Source organism: Pygoscelis adeliae, unplaced genomic scaffold, assembly GCF_000699105.1.
Source record: "Pygoscelis adeliae isolate BGI_AS28 unplaced genomic scaffold, ASM69910v1 Scaffold297, whole genome shotgun sequence".
Taxonomy (NCBI): Eukaryota; Metazoa; Chordata; class Aves; order Sphenisciformes; family Spheniscidae; genus Pygoscelis; species Pygoscelis adeliae.
The window spans coordinates 657,420-673,059 of record NW_008825211.1 but is presented as its reverse complement, the minus strand read 5'-3'; the positions used below and the strand labels follow the sequence as shown (position 1 = coordinate 673,059).

General features: G+C 45.9%; 1 protein-coding gene across 1 annotated transcript in view; it reads left to right on the top strand.

The window, feature by feature from the left end:
- Positions 1 to 10,860: 10,860 nt before the first annotated feature.
- The window catches only part of MRPL48 (mitochondrial ribosomal protein L48), a 14,877-nt gene continuing 10,097 nt past the window's right edge, over positions 10,861 to 15,640 (top strand). The window contains exons 1-2 of the mRNA XM_009329042.1: positions 10,861 to 10,885; positions 13,156 to 13,169. Of these exons, the coding sequence (XP_009327317.1) occupies positions 10,861 to 10,885; positions 13,156 to 13,169 (39 nt within the window). The remainder of the gene's footprint in view (positions 10,886 to 13,155; positions 13,170 to 15,640) is intronic.

Here is a 15,640-nt window from a genome sequence, read left to right as displayed (position 1 = left end):
AGGTCACATTTGTTTGCCATTAAGATTCATAAAAGAACTGCCACCAAGTACAGTAAATGCTACGTGACACCTGGTTGCAGTCGTCTTTCGCTGTGTGGCTGACAGTGGCAGTGGGGAATCATCTACTGAAATCAAAGCAGCATTGAGATACAACGTAAAATCAGATTCTTGAGTAAGGTGTTTTAGGCAAGCATTTGAGAAGCATCAAAACGGGGGGGGGAAAGCACGGAGGCGTTTTGAAATTCCTTAAAAACATTCCATGTAGGACACTTCTTCCCTCCCTCCACTTTCCAAAAGGCAAAGCTGGAAAGCCTTTGCTTTTCCTGGGATCAAGGCTCCAGAGACACCCCTACCCAAGGGTACGCGGCTCCTCCACCGTCCAAGGGGTGCAGTTCTCACTTATGACATGCTGGAAACAAGAAGGCTTCATTCATTTAACCTGAAACCAAGCACGCAAAGCCAGATCTTGAGTCTGACTCACTCGTAGCTGTGCAAGTCTTGCAGACTACAACAACCGTTTAAAACATCATCCACACAATTCCATAGGGAAATTTTTCTCTAGATGTCAGGACTTACTGGAGGGAATGCATGTAGTAATTCACACAAGGTTCCTCTTGAGTTTACTATATATTCTGCAGTTTAATGATTTGGGGGAAAACCCAGCTGTATTCCAGGGAAGAAAAAAAAAGAAATCCTTCTTGTATTTTTAAGCAAAATTGTAGAATTCTTAAGGCCAAGACTGTATTAACTGTAAATTACTTGCCACAACAGTGTAACCAGTCCACCAAGCCTACAGATATGAACAACCAACCTATCAGCCCTTTGCACTCTTGAACAGAAGAGGGGAAGAGGATTTAACACCAAACCAGCAGATGATTACAAGATTGTGACGCTTTCACTGGGAAAAGCTTTTTTCCAAGTCTACTATTACACTATAGCATCCAAAGAGGTAAATTTTATGGGACACAAGATTTTAATCTGCTTACTGTTTATGCAGTTTCAAGGAAAAAAAACCTATCCCCTTCTCCAAGGCACACTGAGATTTAAGAGCAACTAAAAATAAAAAAGTGGAAAAGAACTATGGTCACAAAGTTAATTGTATGATGGTGGATAAAAGCCACCCCAATGACTGCTCAGCAAAAAAAGGCAAAAGATAACTAGGAAAGAAAAATGGCAGGTTGGAAGAACAGAAAGAATAGGACCATAATTATGAATTGAATACATAAAGGACTGATATTAAGAGGCAGCTTGGAAAGTCGAGAAGGAATTACAAGAACCTGAACTGGCGGGTGGGTCTGGAAACAAGGGGCTGGAAGAGACCCACCCTGCAAAGACCTCTTTGTAAGGCATGCCGAGGTCAGGAAGAAGAAAAAACCCAAAAGCTTAGGATTTCCTTGAGATGATACACCAAACTCACACTTTCTTCAGCAATTTCAATTTGACCCTCCTCCAGCTGTGTTCAGCTGCTATACTGAAAGATTCACCTGCAGCTTTATCCAAATAAGCAGCAGAAGCTCAGCTTTAGTAAAGCCATCCTAGCTTTTATGCAGACACAAGTGATTTTTCAGCCATTTTGAGCGAGCCAAGGACACAATACTCAAAAACTGCTTCAGCAGCAAACGCATCAGTCTGAAATCAGGGGAAGGGAAAAAAAGTAAAAATCAGGTAATATAGACAAGACAAATAAGGCATCAAACCTCTAGCACAAAGACCTGCCTACTGCTGCCCAGTAAAGTCAAGAAGGGGTCAGAACTTCCTTTGAAAAAGACGACGCTGCAGCACAGTTACCAATTAATTCTGCTATACATGAAAGTTAAGCTCTGTTCATCTACTTTCACAATACTGACTGCATCCATCAGGAAACATTACCTGCAGATTCGGTTGCTTTTCCAAAAGCAAGCGTTCTCCACTTACCTGCATTTCTAATCGAATGCCTTCCACCCTGGTTCTGAGCTCACGCTGCTCTCGCCAAGATTTATTGATCTCTGCGTGCACACTATGCTTTTGCTCACAGCACTTACCATGAATTTTGTTCTCTCCATTTCATCCGCCACCTCAGACATCCACTGGATGATTCAATCACCCATCTAGTTCAGATTCCTCTGCTAAGCCTTCCTTCTGTCAGGCCATAAAGAAAAAAATCCTCCCATCACTGACAAGCAGGGTTTCTCAGGGCCATTTCTCTGCCAGCAAAAGAGGACGGAGTCAGTAATGAGTGAATATTTTCTACTCCCAGAGAAGGCAACATCTTCATTAAAACCAGTGAAGTGCCTGGCCCTACAAGCTGCAGAGAAACACTCCTGCACTCAGATGAAGACAATGCTGCCTGCCCATTTCTGTGCAGACAGCTCCAGAGCCTCCGCAGGGCCGAACTCTCGACCTGTTAGCAGGAATTCACTCTCCCCAACTCCGGCAGCGGCTACTTAGACCCCCTGGCAGAGATCAGACTGACAGGAATCTTGTTGATCCTGCATCAGCCACTGCTTGGAGCTTTGCCGGGGAGACTGCACCCTCCGAGGGCCCCTCTCCGTTTAGCTACACTTCTATTCTAGATTTAATTTCCCTTCCCTTTGTGTTGCACATATCAAGAACATTAAGAAAATGAACTGGCTGTAACTCAAACCTAGACAGAGGCAAGTACAGGAAGCGTAGCAGGAAGCATTTAGAGGAACGGAATAAACTGGCCTCTGCATTAATTACAAAAATATTGGAATGGGTTGTTTTTTTGCTGCGGCAATTGCCGACTGCTCTCCTAGAAGCAAATCGTTCAAAAACATCACTTAGCAGGATAAATGGCATTCATTTATATGGTCATAAATGTTAATACCACAGAGATTTAAGTGGTCACAATGTAAGACAAAAGAGATCAAGTGAATGTTAAGAACATTTTCTCATTAGCAGGTTTACCCACACCTTCCACTGGCACAGCTGGTTCTGGCCATGTCTGAAGACAAATAGCTACCTGCTCATCAGTATCGCTCCGATACTTCTTCCTAGCTCTTTCAGTTCTGGGCAAATACACTTTAGACTTCAAAGCCTTAATTCTGCGTGTTGATGACACCTACACATGTCTGGATGAGAGAACATTACGAGCCTGCAAATCTCAGAATAGCTGTGTGGCATCTCCAGGGGATACTGGCAGCTAGTCAAGTCATGGAAATTCTTAAAAGTATGCCCCAACTCTGTGCACTAAAATGGAAGCAGCTACCATGGGTGATAACAGCGTGCACCTGTACTTAGCCAGGCACCTGCACTCGTGAAAGTAGCCAAGGTCAAGCAGGATTCGCTTGCAGAGTTACCAGTTAAGACTCCAGCGCAGCAGAGTGTGGCAATTCCAGCTCCGGCTGTGGTGATGGGACTAAAGGAAGAAATTATATGGACAAAAAAATGCCCTAGCAGAAGGAAAGGGACTTCAGAGCATGTACGCTTTAACTGGTTCTTATTACTGTCAAGAGTCTTAAGGATTTTGTGTTTGGCTTTGTAAAAATACTTTAAGAGTCAAACTTCAGGACATCACACAACGTATTCCTCAGCTCTCCTTCTGCACACTGTAACTAAACCAGTTAGCATCACACCGGGTATGCCAGAAGTCCAAGAAGTCTTTTCAAAACACACAGCGGACTGGGAAACCACGCCCTGGCATTCTGGCAGCACTGACACATCGCGGTTTACAGCGGTCCAGCAGAAAGAACGTGCTAACAGGGAACAAAAAAGGAAAGTTACACCCTTGTTCTAAAAAGTCAAATTAAACAAATGGCACTATTGTGCTGTACAGCTGAATACGGACTTCCTTCCTAATTTGAAGGCTGAACTCAGTTTGACAGGCTCAACAGGAGACAGCCAGAAGCGAGCAAGGGGCTCAAGAACTCAGTGGCATGCAAAAAAATCGGTCCACGTATCCAACAAGGGGAGGTTTCAGTAGCACGTTTTATAACCACGTTGAGTTGCATGCGACATCAGGAGTAGGAAGCCTTTCCACTTAAACCCCCAATTTTGATGCTGCTTTGCATTTAGAGTTGGTTATTTTCTTAAGTTGGTCTTTTGACTGGTTGACAACCAATGAGAAGCGATTTCCATCTCAAAAGGATCTCAGCCCCTCAGTATGGCCTTTGCACTAAATTTGGTATTTTTTAAGTATAATATATGTACACACGCACAAATTTACTGAACCATTACATAGTTCACACGGATGAAAAGAATTTATTTAGATTTAGTTTCATATAATATTTGCTCCCCAGATTAGCATTTTTTTTTTGTGATGCACTAGGCTGCATTTGGGTAAGAGTTAAACACTACTGAAACACAAAAAAGTCAATTTTTTTCAGTTAATATTACTCAAATATTCCAACATATTCCATATTTAGCTCATTGTGTTTTGAACATAAAAACAAAATATCTGATGTAAAGTAATTGATTCAATTGTTCGCTGTCCCTGGGCCCTTCAATATATTAGAGCCAGAAGAGTTTGTTTTATGCCGAGGGGAAAACAAAGAATCCATTTAGCATTTCAACGTTGAGTAAGCTCAGTAAATAAATCAGGAAAATTAACCTGAAAAATTCTACTTCCACTGCCAGTCCATATTTTGACTGCTGTTTGTTTGCCGAGACACACGTTTTTCATTTAGACTACTTCCATAAGTAATTTATACTAATGTGTCAAACGTGTAATCATTTTGATTATACCAGTTCATTTTCAAAAAAGTGTTTTTCGTCTTGTTCTATCCTGCTCCACACCAGAAGAGATGCATCGGAGCTCCCATACCCTTTCAGAAACATTTGTCTGTCACAAGGTAACTGTTATTGCAGGTTACAGGACTCACAGGTGAGTTTTGGAGGTTGTCTTGAAAAATCTGATGGTGTTCACGCCGAGACAGAGGAATTGGATTTCTTCTGAGCCCTGTTTCAAACCATTGAGAGTTTCTGTTCGCTTGTTTTGGTTCCTTGGTTTGGGGATTTTTTTAATCAGTTGTGTATACAACAGGTACTTGTACATGCATGAACACAACAAATGCCTTTAAACACCTGGACTAAATTATCAGGTAAATAGGAAGGTAGCTACTTCCTCACAAACTGATTACAGAAGACAGATCTTTAAGGCTCAGTGAAGACAAGAATGGCTGACAACTGTTGGCTCTGATAATTTCCAAGTGCTAGATCTTCTGCTAAGGTGGCCTGTGCTGGTTTTGGCTGGGGTAGAGTTAATTTTCTTCACAGTAGCTGGGATGGGGCTGTGTTTGGGATTTGTGCTGAAAAGAGTGTCGATAATTCAGGGATGTTTTGGTTATTGCTGAGCAGTGCTGACACGGAGTCAAGGTCTTCTCTGCTCCTCACCCCGCCCCACCAGCGAGCAGGCTGGGGGTGCACAAGGAGTTGGGAGGGGGCACAGCCAGGACAGCTGACCCCAACTGACCAAAGGGACATCCCACACCGTATGGCGTCATGCTCGGCATATAAAGCTGGGGAAGAAGGAGGAAGGGGGGGACGTTCGGAGCGATGGCGTTTGTCTTCCCAAGTCACCGTTACGTGTGATGGAGCCCTGCTTTCCTGGAGGGGGAGTGAGCAAGCGGCTGTGTGATGCTTAGTTGCTGGCTGGGGTTAAACCACAACATGGCCTCAGACGAGGTTCCTCACCTTTGCTTCTCCGTTAGTCCCATTTACAGCTTCAGCAAAAGCCTTAGACATCGGCTTTGTAGAACCTGGATCGTGTGCCAAGGAAGTGCCCAGTACCACCAAACACCCCAACAGCTGCAGATATAAAATCCATTATTTTAAATCAAGGGATAAGAAGATCCTTTCCTTCCAAGTTCACAAATTATTTTTCAGATACAGACAGAAAAACATACCAAAGTGCAGAAAGGCACAGCTGTCCTTCCTTTGAAGAAAAGATCCAGCTTCTTCGGAGGCTTCCACAAATAGACAGGGATCAAAAGGCACCATGAGAACAGGCACCACAAAACATTTAAGTCTTCTTCTCCAAGTCTAACGTGCTTCTTCCAGACATTGCTATAGGAAGGGCCATTTCAGGGATGCAGAAGAGAAAGAACCGGGACAATATTCAGCCTCCAGATGTACCCAAGAAAATGAAGCTCAGGGACACGTGGAAAATGCATATAGTCCAAATATAAACCTAAGTATCTGAAGACCCAGCCACAGGAAAACCAAGACACTATGAAATTAACAGGAGGGAAGGGGATAAGATTTTAAACCACCGGTGGGACAAGTTAATAGCTCTCTGGAGCTCGTAAAGCAGAGAATTCTTTAAAAAGAAGGGAGTTTTAGTTGCACAGGGATGCCAGTCTCTGCAGACGGGCTGAACTATGAGCAGTGTTATGCCAGCTTCATGTTACACACGAACCACCTGCAGTTCTCCAGTTATCTAATAAGACACATCACGCTGCTCAGCAGCGCCCGTACCAACATCGTTATGCAACAGTATAGTTCATTAGTGGTTTCCAAAGTTATATTCCTCAAGTTATTATATTGTACTTAGCAGTTTTTTCAATATTAAAAATCTCGGTTCCCAATAAAGAAAACTAACTTTTTTTTTTTAAGATCTTATGCAATGCAGAAATGCCAGCAGAAAGAGACGACAGGGACTTATTTTGCTTTCTGTACATATTATTAATGCCCTTCAGACTTGCTCGCCAATAAAAGCTGCAGCATAAACCCACATGACGGGAGAATATTTCTGTTGCGGTGCCCCAGCATTCAGCTCTGCCCACTCAATCAAAAAAAAAATCAATGTATTAAGTAGGAGAGGTGCTCATATGCAAGATAAAACTAAAGATGTTATTAATATTTGAATATAAACCATATTTACTTGCAAGCTACCCTATAACACAAGTGATATGTACACGAACTGATGTGACCCAGAAATCAGAATTTCTTAAACTTGAGGCATTAGGACTGATGAAAATCACCTGATAAAACAAGATCAAAGGCAGTAAGAAGCATACCTTCCCCCCCCCCGCCCAATAGCTCTATCTAATCCCTCAGCACAGAGCTCTCTCTGCCTTTTCAGTAAAGATTAGCATATTTAAAACTGCTAAACTCTGTATAATCTTCAATCATTGAGAAAAGTAATTCAATTAAGGCAAGCACTGGTGAAGTTGCCTTCTTGCTAGCCACCCAATGCTATATCCTTGTACTACAAGTTAAAAAAAAAAAAAAAAGAAGAGAGAAAGAAAGAGAAGCTTCTTCGAGCTGGACACGGATTATATTGCAGGCTCGTGATGAATCCACAGTCCATGCGGCAAGTATCCAGGCTCAGCTGGGGAGGGGCGTGGGGGACACAACAACCATATTGCCATTGAGAGGCAATGACTTGCAGTAAATCCCGAAAGGAGCCGTGAGTGACTTGATGTCATTCAGCCAACACACGCCACCGCTGACCGACTGATCAGCGCGGGCAGGACCCACGGACGGAGAGCTGCAGCGGTGTCAGCTTGCTCGCCACGGCACTGAGCGCTCGAGGAGTTGGTGCAGTAAAGGCAGAAAAAGGCAGACAATGTAAGGAACAGACAGGGGAGACAAGAGGATTTTGGGGATCGGGGAGCAAGAAAAGAAGGGGCTTTTAAAAAAAAAAAATCAGCATCTTAGCATAGGAAAGAGAATCTGCAGCTAGTGATGAACAGCGTAACTAGGAAGAATCACTGCAGTCCACATGAACGCCTAGGTATACGGCATTGAACTCCCACAATATGGCTGAGGATACCAGCAAAAAAAAAAAAAAAAAAAAAAACCACAGACTGCATCCACTGTGCAATCCCGCTTTCAAATAAGAATAAAACATCTAGAGATGCTTCCAGATCTCACATGGAATGATATTGCCTTCGCTCACACAATTGCATGGAAGGGCTGTAAAGCCTGCACAGTAATGAACTCCAGTCAAGAATTTCTTAGCCGTTAATATACACATTTATTGAAGAGACTGTATACCGTCAGCGCAGAAGGTCTGATATTAGCTAGCTTTGGTTGCTGAGGCAGTTAATCGACACCGTAGCCCTTTATAACATGTCATTTGTCATTGTGAAGTCCCTGAATGTAAGTGAAACAGAAGCATTCAGCCTCCCTACCAGCAGCAGTAGGATATCTTTAATTACGGCTTTCCAACAGGGCAGACAACCTTTTAGCTAAACAGAAAGCGAATGCAGCAATCCAGCGCAACAGTTGTACAAAGAGATCTTCTCATTTATGAAAGCTATTAGAAAAACTTTATTTCTAGATTTCCCTTCACCTTCAAAACAAAGAATGACAAAGGGAGCTACGTGTAAGCAAAGCCCACTCGAACTCCCTTTGCAGCATCAGAGATGCTTCTGTAATTATCTCTATCGTACAGAAGAACATTATTAGGGCATTTATTCTTGCAGGAGCCGTTTGCAATGGGAGCTATTCACCCTTCAGACAGCAAAAAAAAAAAAAAAAAATTACAGCGAATGACATCATGACAGCAATATCTGAAGAGATTCAAGCTGAATTCAGAAAATGCCGTTTCTCCTCCATGACAGACGAGGATCATCCGAGCGCTGTGTTGGAGCATGCCCACGCTGCAGCACCCGTGGGGCTGCGTGGACACACCGAGGGCTACTCTGCCGTCGGCATCGCCACGTTTAGCACCGAGTTCAGCGCAGTTCAGTCACGGAGTCATCGCCCAGGATCCGAGACAAAGGCAGGGCTGAAACTCACACCGCAGCTGCTAGCCGGGCCCTAACTAGCCAGATTCAGATCAGCTTGAACACATCCACAAGCCACAGTCAAGACAGCAGTTGCAGCGCTATGTCTCTTTAGTTAGGAGTATTTTGCTATGCTATACCCATAAAACCCCTTCTCTCCTCCCCAGATTTGATGCAACGGACAGGAATTATTTAAAAACTTCCAGTATAAACACAGATGATTAGCTGAGAGGGGGAAAAAAAAAAATGACGAAGACTAGAGGAAGCAGATATCTGATGTTATGTCTGCTAGAATAAATAGACAAGAAATCCACGTGTAAACTAAGAGCTGCTGAGATTTAAGATCTGCACCAGGTGCTACAACCTTCCATGGAGGTATTCGAAAAGCTTCATGAAATCGAAGCTTAGAAATACAGTAAAACAAGCCAAGCATTTTGCAAATGCATAGCTAATACTTAAGATTCCTGTTATCAAATACCTGGGGGTGGGGGGGTGTAAAAAAACCAGCACCTTCTACATATGACCCTCTTCCAAAATCCTCGTAAAATGGCTGGCCAAATAGCACCTCACCAAGCAGATCAGGTGACTTACCCCAAAAAAAAAAAAAACCAAGTTGAACTTGTGCTCCCTGAATCCCTAATATGAAGAGGAGCTGTTCCAACACCAAAAAAAAATATTGGAAAAAAAAAAAAAAGAAAAGATGAAAGGAACAGACTACAGGAAACTGCCAATGCATAGGTAAATAATTTTAATAGCAGCCTTATCGTCAAGCTCATCTACATATGAGTGAGGAAAAACCAAGATATAAGTCATTTGGGGGAAAAAAAAAAAAAAAAAGACTAGTATTTCATCATCTCCTACCAACATAGAGACCAAAGGTGGCTGAGGGAGCAAACACCCCACCCTGAGACAGGGAATATTTGGCACCTACTCATTGCATCAAAGATCCCTCAACATCTGACCAGGATTACACAAAGCATCCACCAAATGAGCATTTTTTTTTTTTTCTTCAGAAAACTCTCCAAAGCAAGAGATTTGAAATGCAATATTAGAGAGAGAGAGGCCTTCTACTGAGGAAGGAGGAGGCGTCGCTGGGTTTTGTGGGTTTTTTTTTTTTATTCCAACAACAGGGAAGAAAAATCTCATTGACTGAATTAAATATTTAGAGCGTTGGATCCGCTTTGCCAAGACATAACTCCATTTTCGAAAAATGCCGTGTTCACACAGAGAACACCAGGAATTGAGGCTCCTGCCCCCCAAAAAAACAGAGGAGCTGGGATCAAATGAATCAGCAGCTGTTTCTGGAGATGCGGCCGTTCCGTTTTGGTGGTGTTTTTTGGTTTTTTTTGTTTTTTTTTTTAAATTGCAGCAATCTCTCCTTGGAAACCACCCATCACATGTGGTCAGTTCAGTCCCTGAACTACCCTTAGATTTCAGTTGAAACTTCATATATTGTTATGTATGTTCATTATCTTACCATAATTTCTGATTTACTAAGAGGTACAATACAATTCTGGTTAGAATTTGCCACATGTATAACAAATCATTAATCTCCCAGCTGGATTAAAGTATTGCAGCATACCTGTTTGTGTGAAGTCTCAACACTTACATAATGTCACCTTGCCCAGGATACACCACCACACATCCTCAGATGTTCTAAATTCTGTCGTCCATTCTTTACCATTCTTTACATTGGCTTTGTATAGATACATAGGAATCAACAAGTTCAGAAAGTAGAACTCTGATTTCATTAACTGTAAACTGCTTAGTTGACAAAAGACCTAAAAGGCATCCAGTTGCCACTGTTAATGTTTCACACAGTTGAATAACATTTAGATACAAAAGCACTATGTCTTGTTTTTAGGTTTGCTGCTGCATTCTGAATAATAACCCTGGTCTTGAAGAAGGCCCGTTTAAATTCTAAATATCCTTGAAAATTCTCTCCTTTTATGTAGCTTTAGGCAAAAAAAATTCTCCAGCAACCTGGGAAATGAGGGGTTTTTTTTCAGTTTTGTAACATGAGTAAGCATTCCCTTGACACTTAGTCATGTGTATTTCTTTTTGCTGCATTTTAATATCTAAAGTACTGCCTTAGAAGTATAAATCTTACGTTAGACATGTTTCAAAATCTTATATTACTGTAAAAGGTATATTTTAATTCTAATCATGTTCATTCTGGAGCCTAACGATGGCTTGCGTGGGTTTCCTGGACGGTAGGGTGAAATCGTGCTCGCTGAAATCACTGAACTGTGAAGGGGGGAACCCAAAGGTGTGAGGAACAAGCAAAGTCCTTAAGACCAGAGGCCTAACCCTAAACTGATACAGATATTCCTTTCAGAGGAGCATCTCTTGGGGACACTCACTCCACGATGGCCCCAGCGGATCCCTCACGGTGGGGAGATGTTTCCCCGCGAGGGCAATGATTCCCACTGTCACCCTTTTGTGGTGGCTGGGGCTGTCGTTCGGAAACATCTCAGTGCTCCCTCCCCGCCTGAGGGAGAGGCCAGATCCCCACCTGGGGGCCAGCTCTCCCTTTAGCTATTTTTTGCCCATTTCTCCCCATTTTGCTTGACTTGCCCTTCGAAGAGGCTCCCAGCTGCATCCCGGCCCCTCCTGTTTAAACCTTGGCTTCGGGGTGTCTCTCATCCACGCAGCCTTGCTGCCTCCTCTCCCACACTGGTGCAGTCCCACGCAGATCGACACTCCTTTACTTGAATTTGAACACAAAATGTGATTTTCAGAAGCACTCGCCCCCCTGGGCTTCAGCCGGCGTTGGCATCGCCTGCTGTTCTCAGGAATATCTCGGCTCAGCGGCCTGAAACGAAACGGAGCCCTCCGGGGTCTGGCAGCTCCTGCCCCGTGGTTGTATTCATGTTGATGTTGGTGCAAATCTCTTGCGATCCACTCAACAAGGTCCAAATAATGCTCCGTGGGGTGTTTTCCACGTGGAAACGGGTGGGTTTTCCATCGTTTTCCCATCTGGGAGATCGCTCCGGAGCCTCTCTGCTCCGATGGTCAGGGAAATCATAGAATCTCATAGAATCACAGAAGGGTTTGGGTTGGAAGGGACCTCTAAAGGTCATCTAGTCCAACCCCCCTGCTGTGGGCAGGGACATCTTCAACTCGATCAGGTTGCTCAGAGCCCCGTCCAGCCTGACCTGGAATGTTTCCAGGGATGGGGCATCCACCACCTCTCTGGGCAACCTGGGCCAGGGCTTCACCACCCTCAGCGTAAAACATTTCTTCCTTAGATCTAGTCTAAATTCACCCCCCCCTTTAGTTTAAAGCCATTCCCCCTTGTCCTGTCGCAACAGGCCCTGCAAAAAAGCCTGTCCCCATCTTTCTTGTGAAATAGCACCCACCGCTCGCTTAGTCTCTCCAAATATATTCGCTGCCCGTGAATTTTGTTCTCCTGTGCTCTCCCGCGTCTCAACACCTTCCTTTCCAAGGCCCGAGGGCTACGTCTCAGCGCCACAGCTCTTCTGCTAAGGGGACACCGCGCCCCAACCCCGTCTCCTCTTTGAAAAAGATCATGGGTTGAAACTAATATTATTCCATCTCCACGTGACCCGCTGTCCTGGATTTCTAAATGGTCCACGTAGCCAAAGGGGGCACAGGCTCTCGGCAAGGATTTGCTTGCAGGTAGCTCACCCTTGGCCGTGAGTGTCCTTCGCTCGGTTGTCTCCAGCCGCGGTCTCTGTGCTCCATCTCTGCCTGAAGAATGGAAACGCTCGTTGAACCTTCCCGCTCCGGGGATCTTGTTCTCGGACACAAGCCTCACCCCTACCAGCGCTCGCAATCCAGGTGCAGAATTAGACGGCATTTTGAAAACCAAACAGTCTACGCTTTCTGTTTTTGACTGTTTCGTTTGTACTCCCTCAACGTGATTAACTGCCTCTCCAAGGTTGTGTTTTTTTCCCCAGGCCTTGAACTGCCAGTGAACTGAAAGAGAAAACGTGTCTTTAATAAGGTGATTAAATTTAAGTAAGTTTTAACAAAGATATGAGCAGGAGCTCGCCTTCAGCTTTGCACCCGGCATTTGGGAGCGTTTCCCTCTTGCTGTGGCACCGGTCGTGTGGCTGCTCTCCTGCACCAGAGGGAAAGGGAATCCAGACTGGCAGAGATCCAACTTTAATTCCAACATCATTTTAAATACATATATCGTCCTTGTTTACACGTCACTACGGGTTCAGGGATCTTTCCCGCTGATCCCAGGGAAAACAAGGGCTCTCTACCACGGAGAAGTCTTGACGGTTAGTAACAATTATTTTTACCACAAAAGCTCTGCTCAGGCTCAGCATCTCTTTGCGCTGGGCAAAGTAAACACTTCTGCATTGCCTGCCAAAGAGGTTTCAGCCCGAGGGGCTGGCAGGGGGTATGGGTGAGGCTTTCGAGATAAAGCAACTGAGGGACCTGCCTCCGCTCGTTGAAGCCAGGGGAGATCACCCCGCCGACTCCTGCGGGCCTTAGGTGGAGCCCTAAGAAGCGCTGCAGAAGGTAGAAGAGGAGACACGCCCGTCAGAGGTTTTCTTCCAGGGTCTATTTAAACACTTCTTGATTGTTTTTGTAATCAGACAAGTCCGAAAAGAAATGGAGACTTTCAGGCGCTTGGATCTCAACTCTCCTAGGACCGCTTTGCTCCTCTGGACAGCGCGATAGAGAGCGGATTGAGGAGGGGCAGGGGGCCTGCAGCAGCCTCCCGCGTAGGTCGCAAACCGCTCGAGCATCACCTCTGCCAGCACATGTGCTGTGCACCACGCTGGGTCATTGACAGGGCACATCCAGCTACGTGACCGGGAGAAATCTGCAGCGAAGCAGAAGAGGATGGATGAAATAACCCCCCCAGCAAGGCCTGGCCCTCTCAGCAGCCAGGGAAGGCTTGAGAAGGAAGAGCTCCCTGGTTTTTTTAGCGCAGTACAGAAAAGGGGTGGTTTGGGTTTCTGCGGCTGAGGGGGAAAGCAACAAAGCAACACCTTTGCTTCTTTTTCTAAATGTCACAAAAAGGCAGGCCGTGCCCCTGCAAACAGGGATTCGGCTACCTGGCTGTGAAACGATTCGTTAGTCAAAAGAAAGGCACGGCGAGGACCGGCGGCTGGGAGCTGAAGCCGAGGCACATTCAAATTGGAAAGAAGGTCCACGTTTTTAACAGAGAGGGTGCTCAGCCGCCAGAACAAGCTGCCAAGAGCAGCGCTATCTTTGTATCCAGGGAAAATCAAGAGCAGGAGCCTTTATGAGAAAGATGCTTTCATCGAAACAGGAGCGATCTGCTTCCATACAGCTGCAAGTCAGCGGAAATCTATAGGCTGCAATGTGCAGGAGACAGAATTACATGATTTAACAGTCCCTTTTGGCCTTAAAATGTATCTGTTTATGATAGATATTGGCGAAACTCCGCAATGAAGAGACGTAGTCCTTTTTCACTGAGACGCGTAGGACAACGATGGTCATTGGGAGGGGGATTCCTGCAATATGCTTAGCAGTGGCTGCTGTACCCCAAACTCCGTCTGGGGCAATGCTCCCTCCTCAGGCACATTTTGTGGGGGTGAGTCCCCATGAGGGGCAGAGGGAATTAGGGGGCGTAGCCCCCCCTCCATGAGCACAGAGAGTCTGACGTCACGGAACAAGGGGTCGTCATGAGCATGACCTGCTCTTAATTGCGGTGCCCATCACGGCCTCCCCCCACAAACGCAGGACCAGCCAGTCCCCCTCCAGTCACAGCAGCCCCTCCTGAAGCATGGAATTTCCTCCAGGGCTTCAAAGTGCACGGGAGGAGAAGCCCGGCTTTCCTGAAATGGGAGTGCTGGTCTTAACCCAGCTCAGACTCCCACAGCGCTCCTTGCTCGAAGCGCCCTGGAGTTATCAAACAAGCGTCATTGCCAGGGTGGCCCTGCCTGGGGCTCACGAGGCGAGATCAAAGGGCAGTACAACATCCATTCCACATAAGCAGTTTTGTTGTGTCCCGGGAGCACCACAAAAACACAGCTCAGAGCTGGGAGCCCGTGTCCTTGCAAAGCGTGGAGAGGAGAGCAAAGGTGGCGCAGATCCCCTCTGCTTCCTCCATACGCTGAGCAGGAGACAGCACAGCCCTGTGCACGGCACAGAGCCCACCCAGACTCTGCTTTCGGGCAAACTTTGTCCTCTCACGTTCCTTCTCTCCTCCCCATGCACCAGATCGCAATGGGGATGAACATCTGGGGTGCCAGGTGTGCGTTGGGAGCTCCAGGCGCTCGGAAATGCAGGACAGGGCCCGGCAGGGTGGATCAAGGAGCAGGAATCAAATGCGCGAGTCTGGTCTGCAGCGGAGGAGACTTGCCACATCAATGAACGCAGATGAACTGGAGAGAGAAAATCCATCATGAGCCCTGACAGCTCCAGCCAAACGCAATCAGAGCAGCGATCAGTCAGCAGAGCTGGAAATCCTGACCCAAAATCAAGCTGCCAGGCAGCTGCTGCCCAGGATGGAGAGCTCTATGGTGGGGGCTCAGGGAAGCAGGCGGGAGTATCTGCCACGCAAGAAGGGGGATATTGGGGCCAGGTAGGAGAGAAGGGGAGTAGGGAAGAGCCTAGGTGAAATGAAGGTTTGTATTGGAGATGGCCTGGTAAAGAAGAGGAAGGTGGAAGAGACAGGAGGGGGCAGTTTGCAAAGGTATGTGTTTTCCCGAGCCAACTCCAGACTGCCAGGTTTGGGGGGCACAGGGTCACGCAGCGCCCATCTCTCCCCAGCCCGGTCTGCCAGGCAGACCCCCTTGACCACCTCCACTCCCACTGGCAAACACATGCCGCAAATCAGGGAGGTCCCTCCTACAGTCTCCCCATGCTGCGGAAGGGAGCATCCTTCCTACAGTCTTCCCACTTAAAATTTTTCAGGGAATTGCCTCCAGACAGCAGCTGGGATCAAAATGCTGGCAGCAAGGCACGATTCACTCTGTCCTCAGAGGGAGCAGCCGGCTGCTGAAAGAAGAGTTTGT